The sequence below is a fragment of the Labeo rohita genome, chromosome 23 (genome assembly GCF_022985175.1).
Source record: "Labeo rohita strain BAU-BD-2019 chromosome 23, IGBB_LRoh.1.0, whole genome shotgun sequence".
NCBI lineage: Eukaryota > Metazoa > Chordata > Actinopteri > Cypriniformes > Cyprinidae > Labeo > Labeo rohita.
In genome coordinates, this window is record NC_066891.1 from 2528147 (window position 1) to 2544633 (window position 16487).

The 16487-nt window shown below is 33.8% G+C and overlaps 2 protein-coding genes across 2 annotated transcripts; one reads left to right on the forward strand and one right to left on the reverse strand.

Annotated features, from left to right (window-relative positions):
• Positions 1-381: 381 nt before the first annotated feature.
• anapc10 (anaphase promoting complex subunit 10) lies at positions 382-5006 on the reverse strand. The gene is made up of 5 exons (XM_051096227.1): positions 4862-5006; positions 3010-3129; positions 2805-2895; positions 2343-2463; positions 382-782 (listed from the first exon to the last, which is right to left on the reverse strand). The coding sequence occupies exons 2-5, from the start codon at positions 3122-3124 to the stop codon at positions 552-554; spliced, it is 558 nt and encodes a 185-aa protein (XP_050952184.1). The 5' UTR covers positions 3125-3129; positions 4862-5006; the 3' UTR covers positions 382-551.
• Positions 5007-5028: 22 nt separating this feature from the next.
• Positions 5029-16031, forward strand: abce1 (ATP-binding cassette, sub-family E (OABP), member 1). The gene is made up of 18 exons (XM_051096226.1): positions 5029-5176; positions 7668-7835; positions 7928-8013; positions 9293-9390; positions 9479-9596; positions 9678-9815; positions 9899-9968; positions 10090-10186; positions 11046-11135; positions 11222-11343; positions 11425-11646; positions 11736-11795; positions 12642-12700; positions 12786-12896; positions 13686-13828; positions 13910-14032; positions 14165-14276; positions 15909-16031. Exons 2-18 carry the CDS (start codon positions 7733-7735, stop codon positions 15954-15956), a joined length of 1800 nt encoding a protein of 599 aa, XP_050952183.1. The 5' UTR covers positions 5029-5176; positions 7668-7732; the 3' UTR covers positions 15957-16031.
• Positions 16032-16487: the final 456 nt, after the last annotated feature.

Consider the following 16487-nt stretch of genomic DNA (forward strand, 5'->3'; position numbering starts at 1 on the left):
TATAAATCATATACTTGTAACCCCAAAATGCTATTTGATTAATAACAATAATAAAAGCCGATCTCTATTCCTTACCTGATTGAATATGTTTGTCGATATTTACTACTGTTTGGCTACTAAATGTCTCAAACTGAACTTTTTAAATAAGAATATTTATATCAATGGCATTAACTTCACAGATTTATTAGTTATTCTACAAAATGTTTTTTTTGTAGCAAACTGGGACTGATAAAAACCTGTCTGTGCCTCCCTAAAGTTGCGTAGAAGAGTGTGCAATTGAGTTGTTGATCAATCCACTTGCCATCACAGTTGAATAAAGCAAGCTAAACCAATCCATCTTGCTGTAATACAACATCAAGAGATACAGGACAGGTTTTCTTCATTTAAAAAAAAACATTTATTTTCTGTAGATTTGCATTTACATAAACTGAACTTTGAACTGTTCTCTTTACAAAACACATTTTAAAACATGTGAACCATTTAATTCCAGAACAGTCTTATGAGAAGGCAAAGTCTGCACCTCAGTCCGTCCATTCAAGCAGAAGCTCGGGTCATCTGATGGTGCGGTACATCATGAAGTCTACAGTGGTGCATCGTGGGAATTTGCCGATGGAGCTCTCCTCCACGGGCGTGTAGACTTTGATCTGCCGCATGTGCGTGTCCCGTCCGTTCTGGTGGTTGGCCAACACGGCGATCTGGATCATGAAGGTCCTGATGGGATTGTTCACTAGGTCCAACAGAGGGATGTGAATCCAACCACTCGGCTCCACCATCTCCAGCTGCTGCTCTCACACACACAAACGACGCTCGAGTCACAATAAAAGGACTTATTATGTAAAAATGCACATTATTCTGTTAATTATATGATTTCTTACCAAATAAATCAATAAATGGACAAGGAGTATTGATTTATGATTTAATGTGTCTATTGAGTTGAATTGATGAAGATAGAGACCACAGTGTTATTGTAGTACCACTGAGATACTATTATAACTTTAATTAATATATTTTTATTTTTTTATTAATATATTTTATTAATATATTATATATAAATAATTTGTTATTATTCGTTACATTTTTTTTCAATTGTCAGTTTTTGTTTGTTTTTTTAACATCTATCATTTTTATTTCAATAATATGTTTAGCACACTACCAGTCAAAGGTTTTTGAACAGTAAGATTTTTAACGTTTTTTTAAACAAGCCTCTTCTTCTCTCCAAACCTGCATTTATATGATTTAAAAAGCAGTAATATTGTGAAATATTTTTACTATTTAAAATAACTGCTGTCTATTTTAATAAATTTAAAAATGTAATTTATTCCTGTGATGTGAAGCTGAATTTTCAGCATCATTACTCCAGTCTTCAATGTCACCTGATCCTTCAGAAATCATTCTAATATGCTGCTTTGGTGTTCAGAAAACATTATCAATATTTTAAACAGTTGAGTACATTTTTTTCAAGATTCTTTGATGAATAGAAAGATCCAAAGATCAACATTTATCTAAAATAAAAAGCTTTTGTAACAGTATACTGTACCATTCAAAAGCTTAGAGTCAGTAAATTTTTCTCTTTTTTTGGGGGGGAAAAAAATTATAGAAAATGAACACTTTTATTTAGCATGGACTTTTTAAATTGATCAAAAGTGATGATAAAGACATTTATAATGTCACAGATGATTTCTATTTTATATAAATGCTGTTCTTCTGATTTTTGTTTTCATCAAACAAACCTGAAAAAATTCTACTCAAAGTATGTTGAAGTTTTCAACATCATAATATTAATAAATTTTTTTTTGAGCAGCAAATCAGAATATTAGAATGATTTCTGAAGGATCATGTGACTGGAGTAATGCTGCTAAAAATTCAGCTTTGATATCACAGGAATAAATTACATTTTAAAATATATTCAAATAAAAAAACTGTTATTTTAAATAGTAAAAATATTTTAAAATTGTACTGTTTTTGCTGTACTTTGGATCAAATAAATGCAGACTTGTTGAGCAGAAGTGACTTTTTAAAAAAAACATTAAAAATCTTACTGTTAAAAAACTTTTGGCTGCTAGTGTACATCAATTAAAACTAAATTAAATGAGTTGATATTTTTATTTCATTTCAGTTAATGTTTATTTTTAAAATATATTTTAATGATTCTATATTTTTAAAATATATTTTAATGGTTCTAGATATAACAATATTATATTAAACATTATATAAAAATAAAAAAATAAAATATATTACATAATGGACCATACAATGCTAAAAACAACCTAATACAATTAAGTACTTCAGTTTATAGTTTTTTTTTATAGTTTATAGACTGTGATGCGATCTGTGTTTCTTACCCGAATCTCCTGCAAGTTGTGGAAGTTGTTTCCCACTCTGACTGAAATCTTGCTGGGAGTGTAGCTCTCATCCGATTTATAATCGGCATAAATACACAGCATTTTCACAGTGGTTTTCCTCCTAACAGGACACAACAGAGAGGAAACATTCTCTGATTCAGGATCAAAACCTTAAAACCTTACAAGCAGCTCCAAATTTAATGACATATGGACTATTTTGAAATTTCTGGGAATATCGGAAGTGCAAATATTCACAGTTGGTTAAACTTTTATAGTGGATAAAGGAAACAAAGAATGCATGCATAAAACAAGAATGCATGCTTTAGTGTTACTTTACTGTTTTTCTAAATATTGCACAGTATGCATTGATCTCAGGTCCGATTTAAAGTATCTAATCAGTTTATTAATGCAGTTGGTCAATCAGGTTATAGAGCGGCTGCTTGAGTCTCTCTCTGTCTCTACCTGAACTGAATGTTTACTAGATGTGGCTGAGAGCCATCGGACTGCCAGTAGGTCTCCAGATTATCATCCCTCAACTGGTCGACTCCAAAACCTTCATGCAGAAAGACAATGAATGAATGAATGAATAATTAAACTGAGGGCAACAAAAGATGCATTAATCAGGAGTGCAATGATCAAACATGGAGAACCAATAAGACACACACACCTGGCTTACACGAGGACAGCGACCACACGGCTTGTGATCCGATCTCTCGGACGGTTCCCGTGCGCTCCAGCTGCTTGGGATCTGCACCTGGGGGGGTTTTAGTGGCGGTCGCCATGGTTACTGAGGAGCGAAAATGAGAAAATGAGGACAGACAGAAGGGATGGAATTAAAAAATACACCCACAGACGGTATAAAAGACGCTGAAATTATGCAGTGTGCGATGGGTTTACACATATATTTTACATAAATCTGGAGTTTTCACTTTGAAGAAAAGCATAAAACATAGCACTATTACCTGTCCAAAATGATAAAAATGATCTTTTTTTGAGCCGATTTTTACAAATGCTGTTTTACATGCACACACATATTAGAGAGATATTAAAGAAAAATGGAATATGCAATAACTTAAAATACTTTAAATACCAACAGTGTTTAATTTGTGTATAATTAATTTAAAATATATTTTTTAAATCTGAAAATTATAATAATCATGTTTTATGTTTGTGTCAAAGACAAAAAGGGTTTTCAAGCATCATTACAATAAAAACTTAATACAAATAAAAGCTTTCAAATATTTTCTGTACATTAGAATGTGTCTTTTGTTATCATACATTTGTACAAACACAACAAGATTTCTAATGTTTTTTAAGGAATTCTCTTCTGCTCACCAAGCCTGCATTTCTTTGATCCAAAATTCAGCAAAAGCAGTAATATTGTGAAATATTTTTACTATTTAAAATGACTGCTTTTTATTTAAATATATTTTAAAATGTAATTTATTCCTGCGATCAAAGCTACATTTTTAGCATCATTACTCCAGTCTTCAGTGTCACAGGATCGCTCAGAAATCATTCTAATGTGCTGATTTGCTGCTCAAGAAACATTTATTATTATTATTATTGTTGTTGTTTTTAGGATTCAGTATTTTTTTAATACTTTTAATTAACAAGGATGCTTTAAATTGATCAAAAATGATGATAGGGACATTTATAATGTTACAAAAGATTTTTATTTTTTATTAAGAAACCTGAAAAAATTCTACTCAGATGTTTTCAACATAAAAATAATAATAAATGTTTTTAAACAGCAAATAAAAATATTAGAACGATTTCTGAAGGATCATGTGACTGGAGTAATGATGCTAAAAATTCAGCTTTGAAATCACAGGAATAAATTACATTTTAAAATATATTCATATAGAAAACTTTTACTTTAAAAAGCAAAAATATTTCAAAACTTTACGCCTTTGCTGTACTTTGAATCAAATAAATGCAGGCTTGGTGAGCAGAAGAGACTACTTTAAAAAAAAAAAAAAAAAAAAAATATATATATATATATATATATATATAAAAAATAATAATAATAAAATAATAATAATAATAATATTAATAATATATATATATATATATATATATACATAAACTTGTAAAATTGTAATTTAAATCTTATTTATCCATCTTTACCACTAACCTTTAAATCAGTAAGTTTTACCAATTTGTCAGCAAGTTGTTTTATCATTTAAAATCTAATACAATTCAGTAAAATCACTTATTCATTTATCTAATTTAATAAGTACAGTACAGGAATGACGGTGGAACCCATATTTTGACATTTTATTTTGACAAACGTTATTTGAAACATTAAAGTAGACACTTTACTTACATTTAATATGCTTTCTATGTATATAAATCTATCTATCAATCAGGGTACTATGACAAACACCACTTACCATTTAATAAACACATTTTCAAATGTAAAAAAGACGTTAAGTTTTAATCTAACAATAACACACGCTGGTTTAATCAAAATATTCACCATTAATCGTTATAGCAAAACAAAACCAGTTACTCACCGGCACCGAGGAACGTACTTCTTACTTCTGTTTCTACAAATAACGTAAATTTAGGGACATTTTCTTTAGAAAATAGTGTAATATAACCGTAAACACCCAAACGCTGTTCGCATTTGCCCGGTACTGGCGCGTTCTGATCACGTCAGGGCTTTCGTTTGCGTCGCGTTCCTTTTGCGTCACACGCTCTGGCGCCATCTTTGCTACCGGTGCTGTCTCGTGCGCGCCGGAGCAACACGCGCCGTTTGTCTCTTCACACAGAAAGAAGATATTCTCCGTTTATTAACGCGTTATACCGCGCTGTTCCTTTTTGAGGAGGTGAGCAGCGTTTCATTGCGATTTTACAATAATGAAACATATGTTAACAGGTATTTTGACAGACAAAAAGCGCATCAGCTGTGTGCGTACGCCGCCCTGTGCGCGAGGCCTTTTGCTTTTTCCATTTAAAATTGCTCGTTTTTTACTAATATCAAATGAATGTCGTTAAAAACGAAGTGTATTTGAACTGAGCAGATGTTTTAGGAAGATCGAGCGAAGTAATGTTTTGGTTTCGGGGTGAAATAAGAGGGGAAAGTCTCTGAGGTAAATTCTTGCGTCATCGTTATTCCCACAGGCGATCGCACAGACTCCACGTGTTCAATATAATTAAATCTTTCGATTAAAAATGACATGTAACTGTTCTAAACAGAGCTTTGAATGTAATCTTCGTCGATAATATAAAAACAGTGCTTGTCTGTTGAGGAATGGTCTGATTTTATTGATTCTATGGTTTAGTGATTGTTATTCTGGTCTGGTAATTGAAAGGTTGCAGGTTCGAATCTCATTCGTGAACTGTTACTATTGAGATCGAGACCGTAAAACTCAGGACACTCCAGCAGGACTGTAACAAGTCTACAGTGAAAGCTTAAAAGCATCTGAAGTGACTAGTTAGTAATTAAATGACTAATACATGCCATAAATTGGATGGCAGCAAAGTGTTTGCATGTTTAAACCAGCTGTCATGTGATGCCAGTGCTGCACTGTCTAATATGGCAACTCAGCAACCTCATTCATCCAGATGGTGAGCTGTCTGACTGACTCTGAGTCAGGAAACCACCTAACCAGACCAGGTTTTGAGATGGTTTTGCTCTCCAGGCTTGTTTAGATAACAGCTGGTTTCCGTTATATCTGATTCTTTGAATGAGACCGTCTGTTAACTAGTGATAAACTGGTTTTCATGAATGTTTGGGTGGTTGCAAGGTAGTTTCTTACAGGCTTAAGTAAAACTACACCCTTTTTGAGACTTGACTGGTCTGTATTGCATTATTAGTAGCAAATGTGATCATATAATGCGTTAAGTGTGTAAAATTATATTTAAAAACTAAAATGTACACAAAATCATTGCAATTTGTACATTTGCTACATTTAGATCAATTTTATATTAATAGGCATGCTTGATTATTAGCTTTTGGAAGTGTTATTTTGTCAATCTTTTTTTCATCATTATTAGTAGGGCTGCATGATATTGAAGAAGTATGCAATAACTTGTTAATGCGATATGATGATGCTTTAAATGTGTGAATTTAGTTTAAATTCTGTTTAAGTATTCTTAAAAATAACAAATAATATAACCATCCATTTTTCTAATTTTTTTGGTTTTAAAGCATGGACAGCTTGGCCTAAAACTCTGACTTTTTCTTACAGTTAAAATCTACATGGTTTATTAAAACTATTACGAAACTGTTACCTGTTATTCAGTTTTTGCAAGCTTTTGCAATGTGCATATGTGACCCTGGACCACAAAACCAGTCTTAAGTAGCTTGAGTATATTTGCAGCAATAGCCAAAAATACATTGTATGGGTCTGAATATATCAGTTTTTCTTTTACGCCAAAAAATCATTAGGATATTAAGTAAAGGTCATGTTCCATGAAGATATTTTGTAAATTGCTTACCGTAAATATAATTCTTTAAGTGTGTAAAATTATATTTAAAAACTGAAGATTTGCACTAAATCATTGCACATTTTACGTTTGTTATGGTTAGATTATATTAATGTGTTTATGTTAATATGCATGCTTGATTATTAGCTTGTGTAAGTGTTATTTTGTCTTTTTATCTTTTTTTTCTTCTCATTATTACTAGGGCTGCATGATATTGAAGTAGTATGCAATATCTTGTTAATGCGATATGATGATGCTTTAAATGTGTGAATTTAGTTTAAATTCTATTTAAGTATTCTTAAAAACAACAAATAATATAACCATCCATGTTTCTCATTTTTTTGGTTTTAAAGCATGGACAGCCTGACTTAAAAATGACTTTTTGTAACAGTTCAAATCTACTTTGCCAATTAAAGCTATTATACAACTATTAATTTGTTAAAAGTGTTTTATTCGGTTTTTGCAAGCCGTTGCAATGTGCATATGTGACTCTGGACACGTACAAAAGCAGTCTTAAGCAGCTTGAGTATATTTGCAGCAATAGCCAAAAATACATTGTTTGGGTCTGCCAAAAATCATTAGGATATTAAGTAAAGATCATGTTCCATGAAGATATTTTGTAAATTGCTTACTGTAAATATATCAAAACATACTTTTTGGTTAGTAGTATGCATTGCTAAGAGCTCTTCTTTTGGACAACTTTAAAGGTGATTTTCTCAGTATTTTTATTTTTTTTGCACCCTCAGATTTCAGATTTTCAAATAGTCTCAGCCAAATATTGTTCTATCTTAACAAACCATACAACAATGGAAAGCGTATTTATTCAGCTTTCAGATGATATTAGTTTGTCTTATGTTGGCGTTAATCTTCATCTCTCTCTTATTCTAGTGAGGTTTAGACCTCCTCTGTTCTTGTAGATCTGCGTCGCCGGTGTGCGACATCAAACCAGCCAAATGGCCGACAAGAACACCAGAATCGCTATCGTGAACCACGACAAGTGTAAGCCCAAGAAATGCCGTCAGGAGTGCAAGAAGAGCTGCCCGGTGGTGCGCATGGGTAAGAATCACACTCTGAATTCACCTGATTTTAGGTTTGGCACCAAGTTTTTTTTTTGGGCACCGTTGATGTGTTTTCATGTGTTTTTTCAGGTAAGCTGTGTATCGAGGTCACACCTCAGAGTAAAATCGTCTGGATCTCAGAGTCTCTCTGCATCGGATGTGGAATCTGTATCAAGGTATTTGAATGACCCTTCGTTTAATTTCTCTGTTCAGTGCATGGAAAGGCAACGCACATTTCTGACCCTGGACCACAAAACCATTCATAAGTAGCACGGGCATATTTGTATATACATAGTATGGGTCAAAATTATCGATTTTTCTTTTATGCCAAAAATCTTTATAGATCCTGTTCCATGAAGATATTTTGTAAATTTCTTGCTGTAAATGTCAAAACTTAATATTTGAATAGTAATATGCATTTCTATAATGTGCATTTGGACATCTTTAAAGGCAATTTTCTCAATATTTGGATTTTTTTTGTTTTTGCACCCTCAGATTTCAGATTTTCAAATGGTTGTATCTATTGTCCTATCCTAACAAACCATACCATACAGCTAATTTATTCAGCTTTCAGATGATGTGTAAATCTCAGTTTCATTGACCCTTATGACTGGTTTTGTGGTCCATGGTCACATTTGCTTTTTCTTGTTTATATGTATTCATCATAAATTATCAGCATGGTCAAAATGTAAAACCCACTGCACACAATCAACTACATGCCAGTTGTCGTCTGATTGATAGTTTAGAGTTTTTTGGTGCTTCATGTGTCTTTTGCTGTCAAATCTGTTCTGATTTAAACATAAGAATAACTTTAGCAATATTTCCAGATGAACACTTTCAGGACTAAAGCAGCTTGGCTTTACTTGATTCTCCATGAATCATGTTTTAGAAAAATCAGTCTCAAATCTGATCATCAGGATTTTTTGAGGAACGTTTGTTTCCAGAAGGTGTACTTTCACTGTTCCCCAGTTGAGGAATAATCTTTGCAAGCTTCCAAAACGTCTCAGATCTTTTGAGGAACGCTTATTTGTTCATCTCTCAATCATCAAGATTGGATCATTTCAGTCTCATCTTACTAAGTCATATTATTGGAGAGAAAATTATATTTCGATCATTTTATGTCAGTATCTGCTGTACTGTTATAAAGGTCTAATTTATTTACAAGCATCAAAATTGCATCATAAAAATACCAACATCTGCACCAAATTATACATTTTTGCTCAGTCTCTAAATAAAATTGAGCTGTTTTTCCTCCATATTCTCACTATATCAGACTATATGAGACATAAAACCCTGATGGATCAAATATGATACTCAGCGAAAAAAAACAAAAAACGCATGTAACTTTTTTTTCTTAATATTAATATTTCTTATTATTTCATTTTAAAAAAATTATATTTTTCTGTCTTAAAAGTCATCGTTTTTAATCTTATTTATTTATTCTGTTTCATTAAGAAATGTCCATTTGGTGCTCTGTCAATCGTGAACCTGCCAAGCAACCTGGAGAAGGAAACCACACACAGATACTGTGCCAATTCCTTCAAACTGCACAGGTATGAACGCGCATCTCATCTGAGTCATCAGCACATTAGTGATTCTTCAGTATGTCGTGTGTTTAATCTTAGTGTTCATGTTTGGCAGGTTGCCCATCCCTCGTCCAGGTGAGGTGCTGGGGCTTGTGGGTACCAACGGTATCGGAAAATCCACTGCTCTGAAAATCCTAGCGGGAAAACAGAAACCAAACCTGGGGAGATTCGACGTGAGTTTATCTTATCTGCAGAAGTGCACACTTCAAATCTAACCGTAGTTTTAATTTCTAAATTTGTGTATGTTTTTCCAGGCTCCTCCTGACTGGCAGGAGATTCTGGCTTATTTCCGTGGTTCCGAGCTGCAGAACTACTTCACCAAGATCCTGGAAGACGACCTGAAGGCTATCGTTAAACCGCAGTATGTCGATCAGATCCCCAAAACTGTTAAGGTCGGTATGAACGACAGCTTATGTAAATCTGAAGTTTTGTTTGCTGTGCTAGATTGTATTGTAATTCTCCTTTTGTCCTGCAGGGGTCAGTAGGCGCCATCTTGAGCAGGAAGGATGACACCAAGACAGAGGAGCTGGTGTGTGAACAGCTGGGTATGTACATATTCATTTTGTGCTTTGTGCAGGATCATGTATATATTTAGAAATGTGATTGAGTAATAGAGTTGGGTTTGTTGTGTCATGTGACTGATTGTTCTGCACTGTGATTGGTTAGATCTGTTGCACCTGCGTGAGCGTAATGTTGAGGATCTGTCAGGAGGAGAGCTGCAGAGATTCGCCTGCGCAGTCGTGTGCATTCAGAGAGCAGATATGTGAGTCTGTCCATGTGTTTTTTGTATTGTTTGTATACAATTTTAATGTTTTAAGCTGTTATATGTATCTTTTTTTTTCTTTCTTTTTTTTTTCCTTTTTTTTTTAAAAATAATTTTATGTGCCTTTGTCATTTTTATTAGTTAGGTTTTTAATATTTATTTGTTCATTTATTTAGTAATTTTAGTACTTAAACTTGTTTTTTTCATTGTAATGAAGTGTTGTAGCATTAATTATTTTAGTATTATTTTTGTCATTATAATATTATTTTCATAATTATAATTAATTTCCATAACTATTTTCATAATTTCAGTTATCATTTTTGTAATTTTGTGTATTTATCATTTTTAATTTTGTAAATATTTTTATTTAGCTTTTTTCAGTTTTAATTTGAATAATTTTGTACTTAAGCTTAAACTTATTTCAGTGTCAGGATCTTTTTTTTAAAATTAATTTCAAGTTGTAATTTTATGTGCTTTTGTCATTTTTATTAGTTTTGTTTTTAATATTTATTTAGCTTGATCAGATTTTGCTTTTTTTTTTTTTTTTTTTTTTTTTAGTTTAGTACTTCAGCTTATTTCAAACTTATAACAAACTTATTTTAGTCTAATGATATAAAATCCTGTAACATTCAGCATTATTTATGTACTATTGTAAATTTTCATAATATTTTGTATAATAATTATCAGTTAATTATTATACATATACTGTGTAATAATATAATAACAGTTGCGGAGGCAGGATTTCTAATTTTCATAGTATGTTTTTCATCAAATATTTGTTTATTTCAGCTTTTATTCAGTAAATAAAAAAAATTAATAATTAACAACAGCACTGATAGCACTGTTTCTCTTTCTTTAGTTTCATGTTCGACGAGCCGTCCAGTTATCTCGATGTGAAACAAAGGCTGAGAGCTGCCATCACCATCCGCTCCCTCATCTCTCCAGACAGGTCTGAAGCTCCTCTGATACGCTCTTAGTGTTGCTAGTTTCTCCTCATTACTAGTCCCTAAACCTCATGTTCCTCTGACTGTGCAGGTACATCATTGTGGTGGAGCACGACTTGAGTGTATTGGATTACCTGTCAGACTTCATCTGCTGTCTGTACGGCGTTCCCAGCGCTTACGGTGTGGTGACCATGCCCTTCAGCGTCCGAGAAGGTGCGGCCCTCTTCAAGACCTGTGTGTGATCCTTTAAAGTATTATGTTTTTACTGTAACATTCTCTTTTTTTCTTTTTAAGGAATTAATATTTTCCTGGACGGCTACGTGCCGACGGAGAACCTGCGTTTCAGGGAGACGTCTCTGGTGTTTAAAGTGGCAGAGACGGCCACTGAGGAGGAAGTGAAGAAACTGTGCCGCTATCAGTACCCTAACATGAAGAAGAGCATGGGCGAGTTCACGCTCAGCATCACGGAAGGAGAGTTCACCGACTCGGAGATCATGGTCATGCTGGGAGAGAACGGTGAGATGAGAGACTTTAGTCCATGTTAAAGGAAGTGGTGCTGATTGAGGTTTGATTAATTGTCCACTAAACATGTTTTCCTGATTTAGGAACTGGGAAAACCACATTCATCAGAATGCTTGCAGGAGGTCTCAAACCAGATGGAGGAGGTGAAAATCTGCATACACCAGTCCAATATTTAACACATTTTAATAAATTAAAAAAATAAAAAGTCTAATTGTATATTATTATTAATCTGTTCTGACAAAAGAAAAACTGTTGTTACATTTGAAAAGGTTTTTGACCAGGTTGATCCAAATGTATAAAAAAAAATTTCTAACCCAACTTTTATAAATTTTTATATAATACAACCATTTTTTACATTTGGTAGTTGCACAGGGATATAATAGAGAGAATAAAAAAATACAACAGCAAAAGGAAAAAACAAACAAACAATGACAAAATAGATTTAAGTAAAACAGTATAGCAACTATGATGCACCAGCACAGTCTGCAGATTTGCCCATCAAATGACTCCCACATGACTGGTAACAGCCCTATAGAAATTGATAAATTGTAATAATTTGACATGAAAGGTGATGCATACATTACAAAAGTAAAACACAAAAAAAAAAAAGGCCTTTATAAAAGTAAAAAATATAAAATGTAAAAGCTGATAGAACACTGAAAATATTGCTTCAGAATAGCTTACACCACCAAAAATCTCAGTGATGTACTTTTATGGGGAAATTTTGTGTGGAATATTATCTGCTGATATGAAAAGTTTACTATATATTGTAGTAATATAATTTATGACAGCGATGAAATTTAGTCATCTTTTTACATTGAACACATTAAATATTACATATACGCATGTAATACAGTGTGTATTTCCATGACAAATTTAGGTCTTAAATTTCATAAAAGGTGGTATTAAAAACGTTTTAAAAAGTTTTAAAGTTCATTTGTTCATATCTGTAGAAACCCTGTTTGAGTATTTTTTTTCGTGTTTCTCAGGTGAGGTGCCCATCCTGAACGTGAGCTACAAACCACAGAAGATCAGCCCCAAATTTAAAGTGAGTTTGAGTTCTCTTAGTAAGCGTTCATCCAGACATTATACGTCAGTCTGTAGAAAACATGATTTTTGGTGTGTGTTTTCAGGGCAGCGTTCGAGCCCTGCTGCATGAGAAGATCAGAGACGCGTACACACACCCTCAGTTCGTCACTGACGTTATGAAGCCCATGCAGATTGAAAGCATTATCGACCAGGACGTGAGTACACCAGCATTATTCTACTGTTACTATTTAGGGGTATAACAATTCACTTAAGTTGCCTTAAGAAAGTCAACTTGCTGAAATGCTTTTTAAGACTACTTATTATTCTTCTTCGGAGACTTGATGTTGACTCCAACTCCTCCTAGAGCTTTAACTCTACAAACTCCAAACTCAGCCCAGATCTTCAGACTGATCTGACCGGGTGTGCTGTATCTTTTCTAACTCATCGGACTTACAGTTTTCCTAAAAATGACGATTAATGACTGACTTTGACGGAGTGTTCAGATGAGCCAAGACTATTTAAACTCTAACTGATAAAACTCCCAGAATCCCTTGATCAAGCTTCTCTTCTATGTACTATATTTCTAATCCATTTAAACTCATTCAGACTTTATCTATCTGTCTGTCTAACCAAGCCTAGCAATTAGAATCATGCTAGTAGTATGCTAATCATGCTGAAAACATGCTAACAGCATGCTATTTATCTTAAAACACGTTAACATGCTAGTAACATGCTAATCCTACTAGAAACATGTTAACAACATGCTAATCGCTCTAGTAACTTGTTACTCATGCAGGAAACATGCTAGCAACATGCTAGTAATGCCAACATTGTGCTAATGACATTCTAATCATGTTAACAACACACTAGTAGCATGTTAATCATGTTAGAAACATGTTAATTATGCTTTTAATTATGTTTTTAACTCTAAACAACACTTAAGTGCACGCCACAGTTGAATAGATTCATACATGCTTATTCAAACACCCTTATTTTCTCTGCAGGTCCAGAATCTGTCTGGTGGTGAGCTGCAGCGTGTGGCTTTGGCTCTGTGTTTAGGAAAACCTGCGGATGTGTATCTGATCGACGAGCCGTCGGCCTATCTGGACTCTGAGCAGCGTCTAATGGCTGCCAGGGTCATCAAACGGTAACATCTGCAACACTTTCCCGGCTCTTTTTCTCTGTTTGATGCATTTAATGCATATTTCAATGTGATTCCTTTTTCCAGATTCATCCTTCACGCAAAGAAGACGGCATTTGTGGTGGAGCACGACTTCATCATGGCTACTTATCTGGCAGACCGAGTCATCGTCTTTGACGGAATTCCATCCAGAAACACTAACGCCAATGCGTACGTCCTTAAGTTTTCTTAAATGAACTAAATGTATAGGAAAGATATACATTTCACTGTTTCAAATATTGAATTGTAGCTCTGTGAACAAGCTGGTGATTATGAAACTCATGTTAATGTTTATTCCATCAGTCCACAGACTCTGCTGGCTGGCATGAATAAGTTTTTAGCGCAGCTGGAGATCACGTTCAGAAGAGACCCAAACAACTTCAGACCAAGAATTAACAAACTCAATTCCATTAAGGTAAACGTGCACACTGAAACAACTCTACAAATTCAATTCGATTTTTCTATATATCCATCTCAAAACTCTAGTATTTTTGGGCTTATGCTGGGGTTTAATACTTCTAAAAGGGTTCGTACAAGGTGCTTAAAGTGCTCGAAGTATTTGAATTTGACTTTTTTAAATTCAAGGCCTGGGAAAACCCTTGAAAATAACATTATTCCTGAAGAGGTATTTAAAAAGTGCTTGAATAATTGAAAAAGAACGTATCTATGAAATAGCGCATGTCTTTTCATGCAAATTTCACACAATTAAAAAAACATATTTTTTTTCCTTCTCTTATTTCAATTAATGTCATAAAACTAGCGAGCTAAGCCAGTAGTAGTACTGGAAATGTAGCGTAAACGTGGCTGAACACTCAAAAAGAAAAACAGATGAACCAGATCAATCCAGTCATTTACACTGTATCCTCTCCAGTTGATTCAAATTGATTTTGAGCATTTATTTTAAGTGATTCACTAGCCAGATGAAATTAAAAGAGTCAAGAGAAAAGAATTAATTTTCGAATTTCGACATCGCTTGTAATTATTTTAAAAAGCAGTTAGTGATGGGTGAATGCAATTTGAATAATTTGTTTTAGATCGGGACATCAAATTGTGTACTGCAAATCATTTGATTGAGATTGGAATGGGTTCGTGAATCATTTTGTGAATTGGATTATTTAAATCAAATGATTCGAGATATGCAATTTTAATCATTTGTTTCAGATTGGGACTTCAAATCGTGTATTGGGAATCATTTGATTGAGATTGGAACAGGTTAATGAATCATTATGCGAATTGACCTATACAAATCAAATGATTCTCGATACGCGATTTGAATCATTTGTTTCAGATCGGGACTTTAAATCATGTATCGCAAGTCATTTGATTGAGATCGGAACGGGTTCGTGAATAATTTTGCAAACTGAATTATACAAATCAATTGAATCTCGATACGCGATTTGAATCATTTGATTGAGAACGGTACGGGTTTGTGAATCACTTTGCAAATTAAATGATTCAAATTAAATGATTTGCAATACGTGATTTGAATACATTTTTTCAGATCGGGACATCAAATCGTGTATTGCAAATCATATGATGATGGGTTCAGATGGTCCTTCAAAAGATTCACAATATGTGATTTGAAGTCCCGATATAAATCAAATGATTCGCGTTCCGAGTCCTGATCTGAAATTATGGTTTGCAAATCATTATTCAGATCAGGACTTTGGAGCATGGATCATTTTATTTAAATCTGAACTTTGGAACAGATTTGCGGATCTTTTGCTTTAAATCGGAACTTTGGAGCGTGAATTATTTGATTCAGTTCGTGCCATTTTATTAGTATATTTTTATTTATCTAATTATCTTTTTTTAGAATATGAATGAGAAGACTTTGATAAGTGAGATCTCTGATTGAAGTCCTTGAGAATCAAAAAAGTAGTGCTTGAAAAGTCCTTGAAAGTCCTGGAGTTTAATTTTACAGTATCTGTACAAACCCTGTTCTGAACCTCCTTAAAAGCGGTCTAAATAAGTGGCTCATCTGATGGTAATGTGACCATTATGTGCACCTGTTCATTAAAAATCTGTTTTCTGCTTCGTCTTTAAGGATGTGGAACAAAAGAAGAGTGGAAACTACTTCTTCCTGGATGACTGAAAATGCCATTTCACAGAATTCCAGAAATTTAGCCGCTCAATATGACATCGGACCAGCGAACGCTGGCACTGCGGACTTACATGTTTGACTGATTTACCACCACCATCACCACTTCAAACATACAGCTCTGCTCCTCTCCTCTCAGCCATTGGTGCGATTCGACAAAGAGACAAGATGGATACTCTGACATAACGCCAAGCTTGTGAGGAGAGGATGTAATTTGAGAATAAAACCTGGAAAGGTGTATGTTTCCGGGTGAATTAGAGTTATCATTAACAACTGAAGTTCTTTCTGGTCACAAAGTGGTGCGAACCAACTTACACATGCCAAACATGCAACTGTATATTTTGAATAAAATATTTTAATCATGTTACACAATGTGTTACATCATCATAACCTGATTTCTCAAGAAAAGGCTTTTGTGTTCAGCAGTCTTGTGAAGATGCAACTCAAGCGGTTCAACATTAAAACGCACTACCAGCTACACATAATCTGTTGTGTCAGTGATATTGGGTGATGCGTCTGTGGAGT

Bases quoted from the DNA above. Each gene is read 5' to 3' on its own strand.
- anapc10 (XM_051096227.1), bottom strand. From the start codon at position 3,124: ATGGCGACCGCCACTAAAACCCCCCCAGGTGCAGATCCCAAGCAGCTG. The intron at 2,896-3,009 runs GTGTGTGTGTCT...TTCTGCATGAAG, and splicing joins GCTGTCCTCGTGTAAGCCAG to GTTTTGGAGTCGACCAGTTG. The intron at 2,464-2,804 runs GTAGAGACAGAG...GTGTCCTGTTAG, and splicing joins CTAGTAAACATTCAGTTCAG to GAGGAAAACCACTGTGAAAA.
- abce1 (XM_051096226.1), top strand. From the start codon at position 7,733: ATGGCCGACAAGAACACCAGAATCGCTATCGTGAACCACGACAAGTGT. The intron at 11,136-11,221 runs GTCTGAAGCTCC...CTGACTGTGCAG, and splicing joins TCCCTCATCTCTCCAGACAG to GTACATCATTGTGGTGGAGC. The intron at 14,277-15,908 runs GTAAACGTGCAC...TTCGTCTTTAAG, and splicing joins ACAAACTCAATTCCATTAAG to GATGTGGAACAAAAGAAGAG.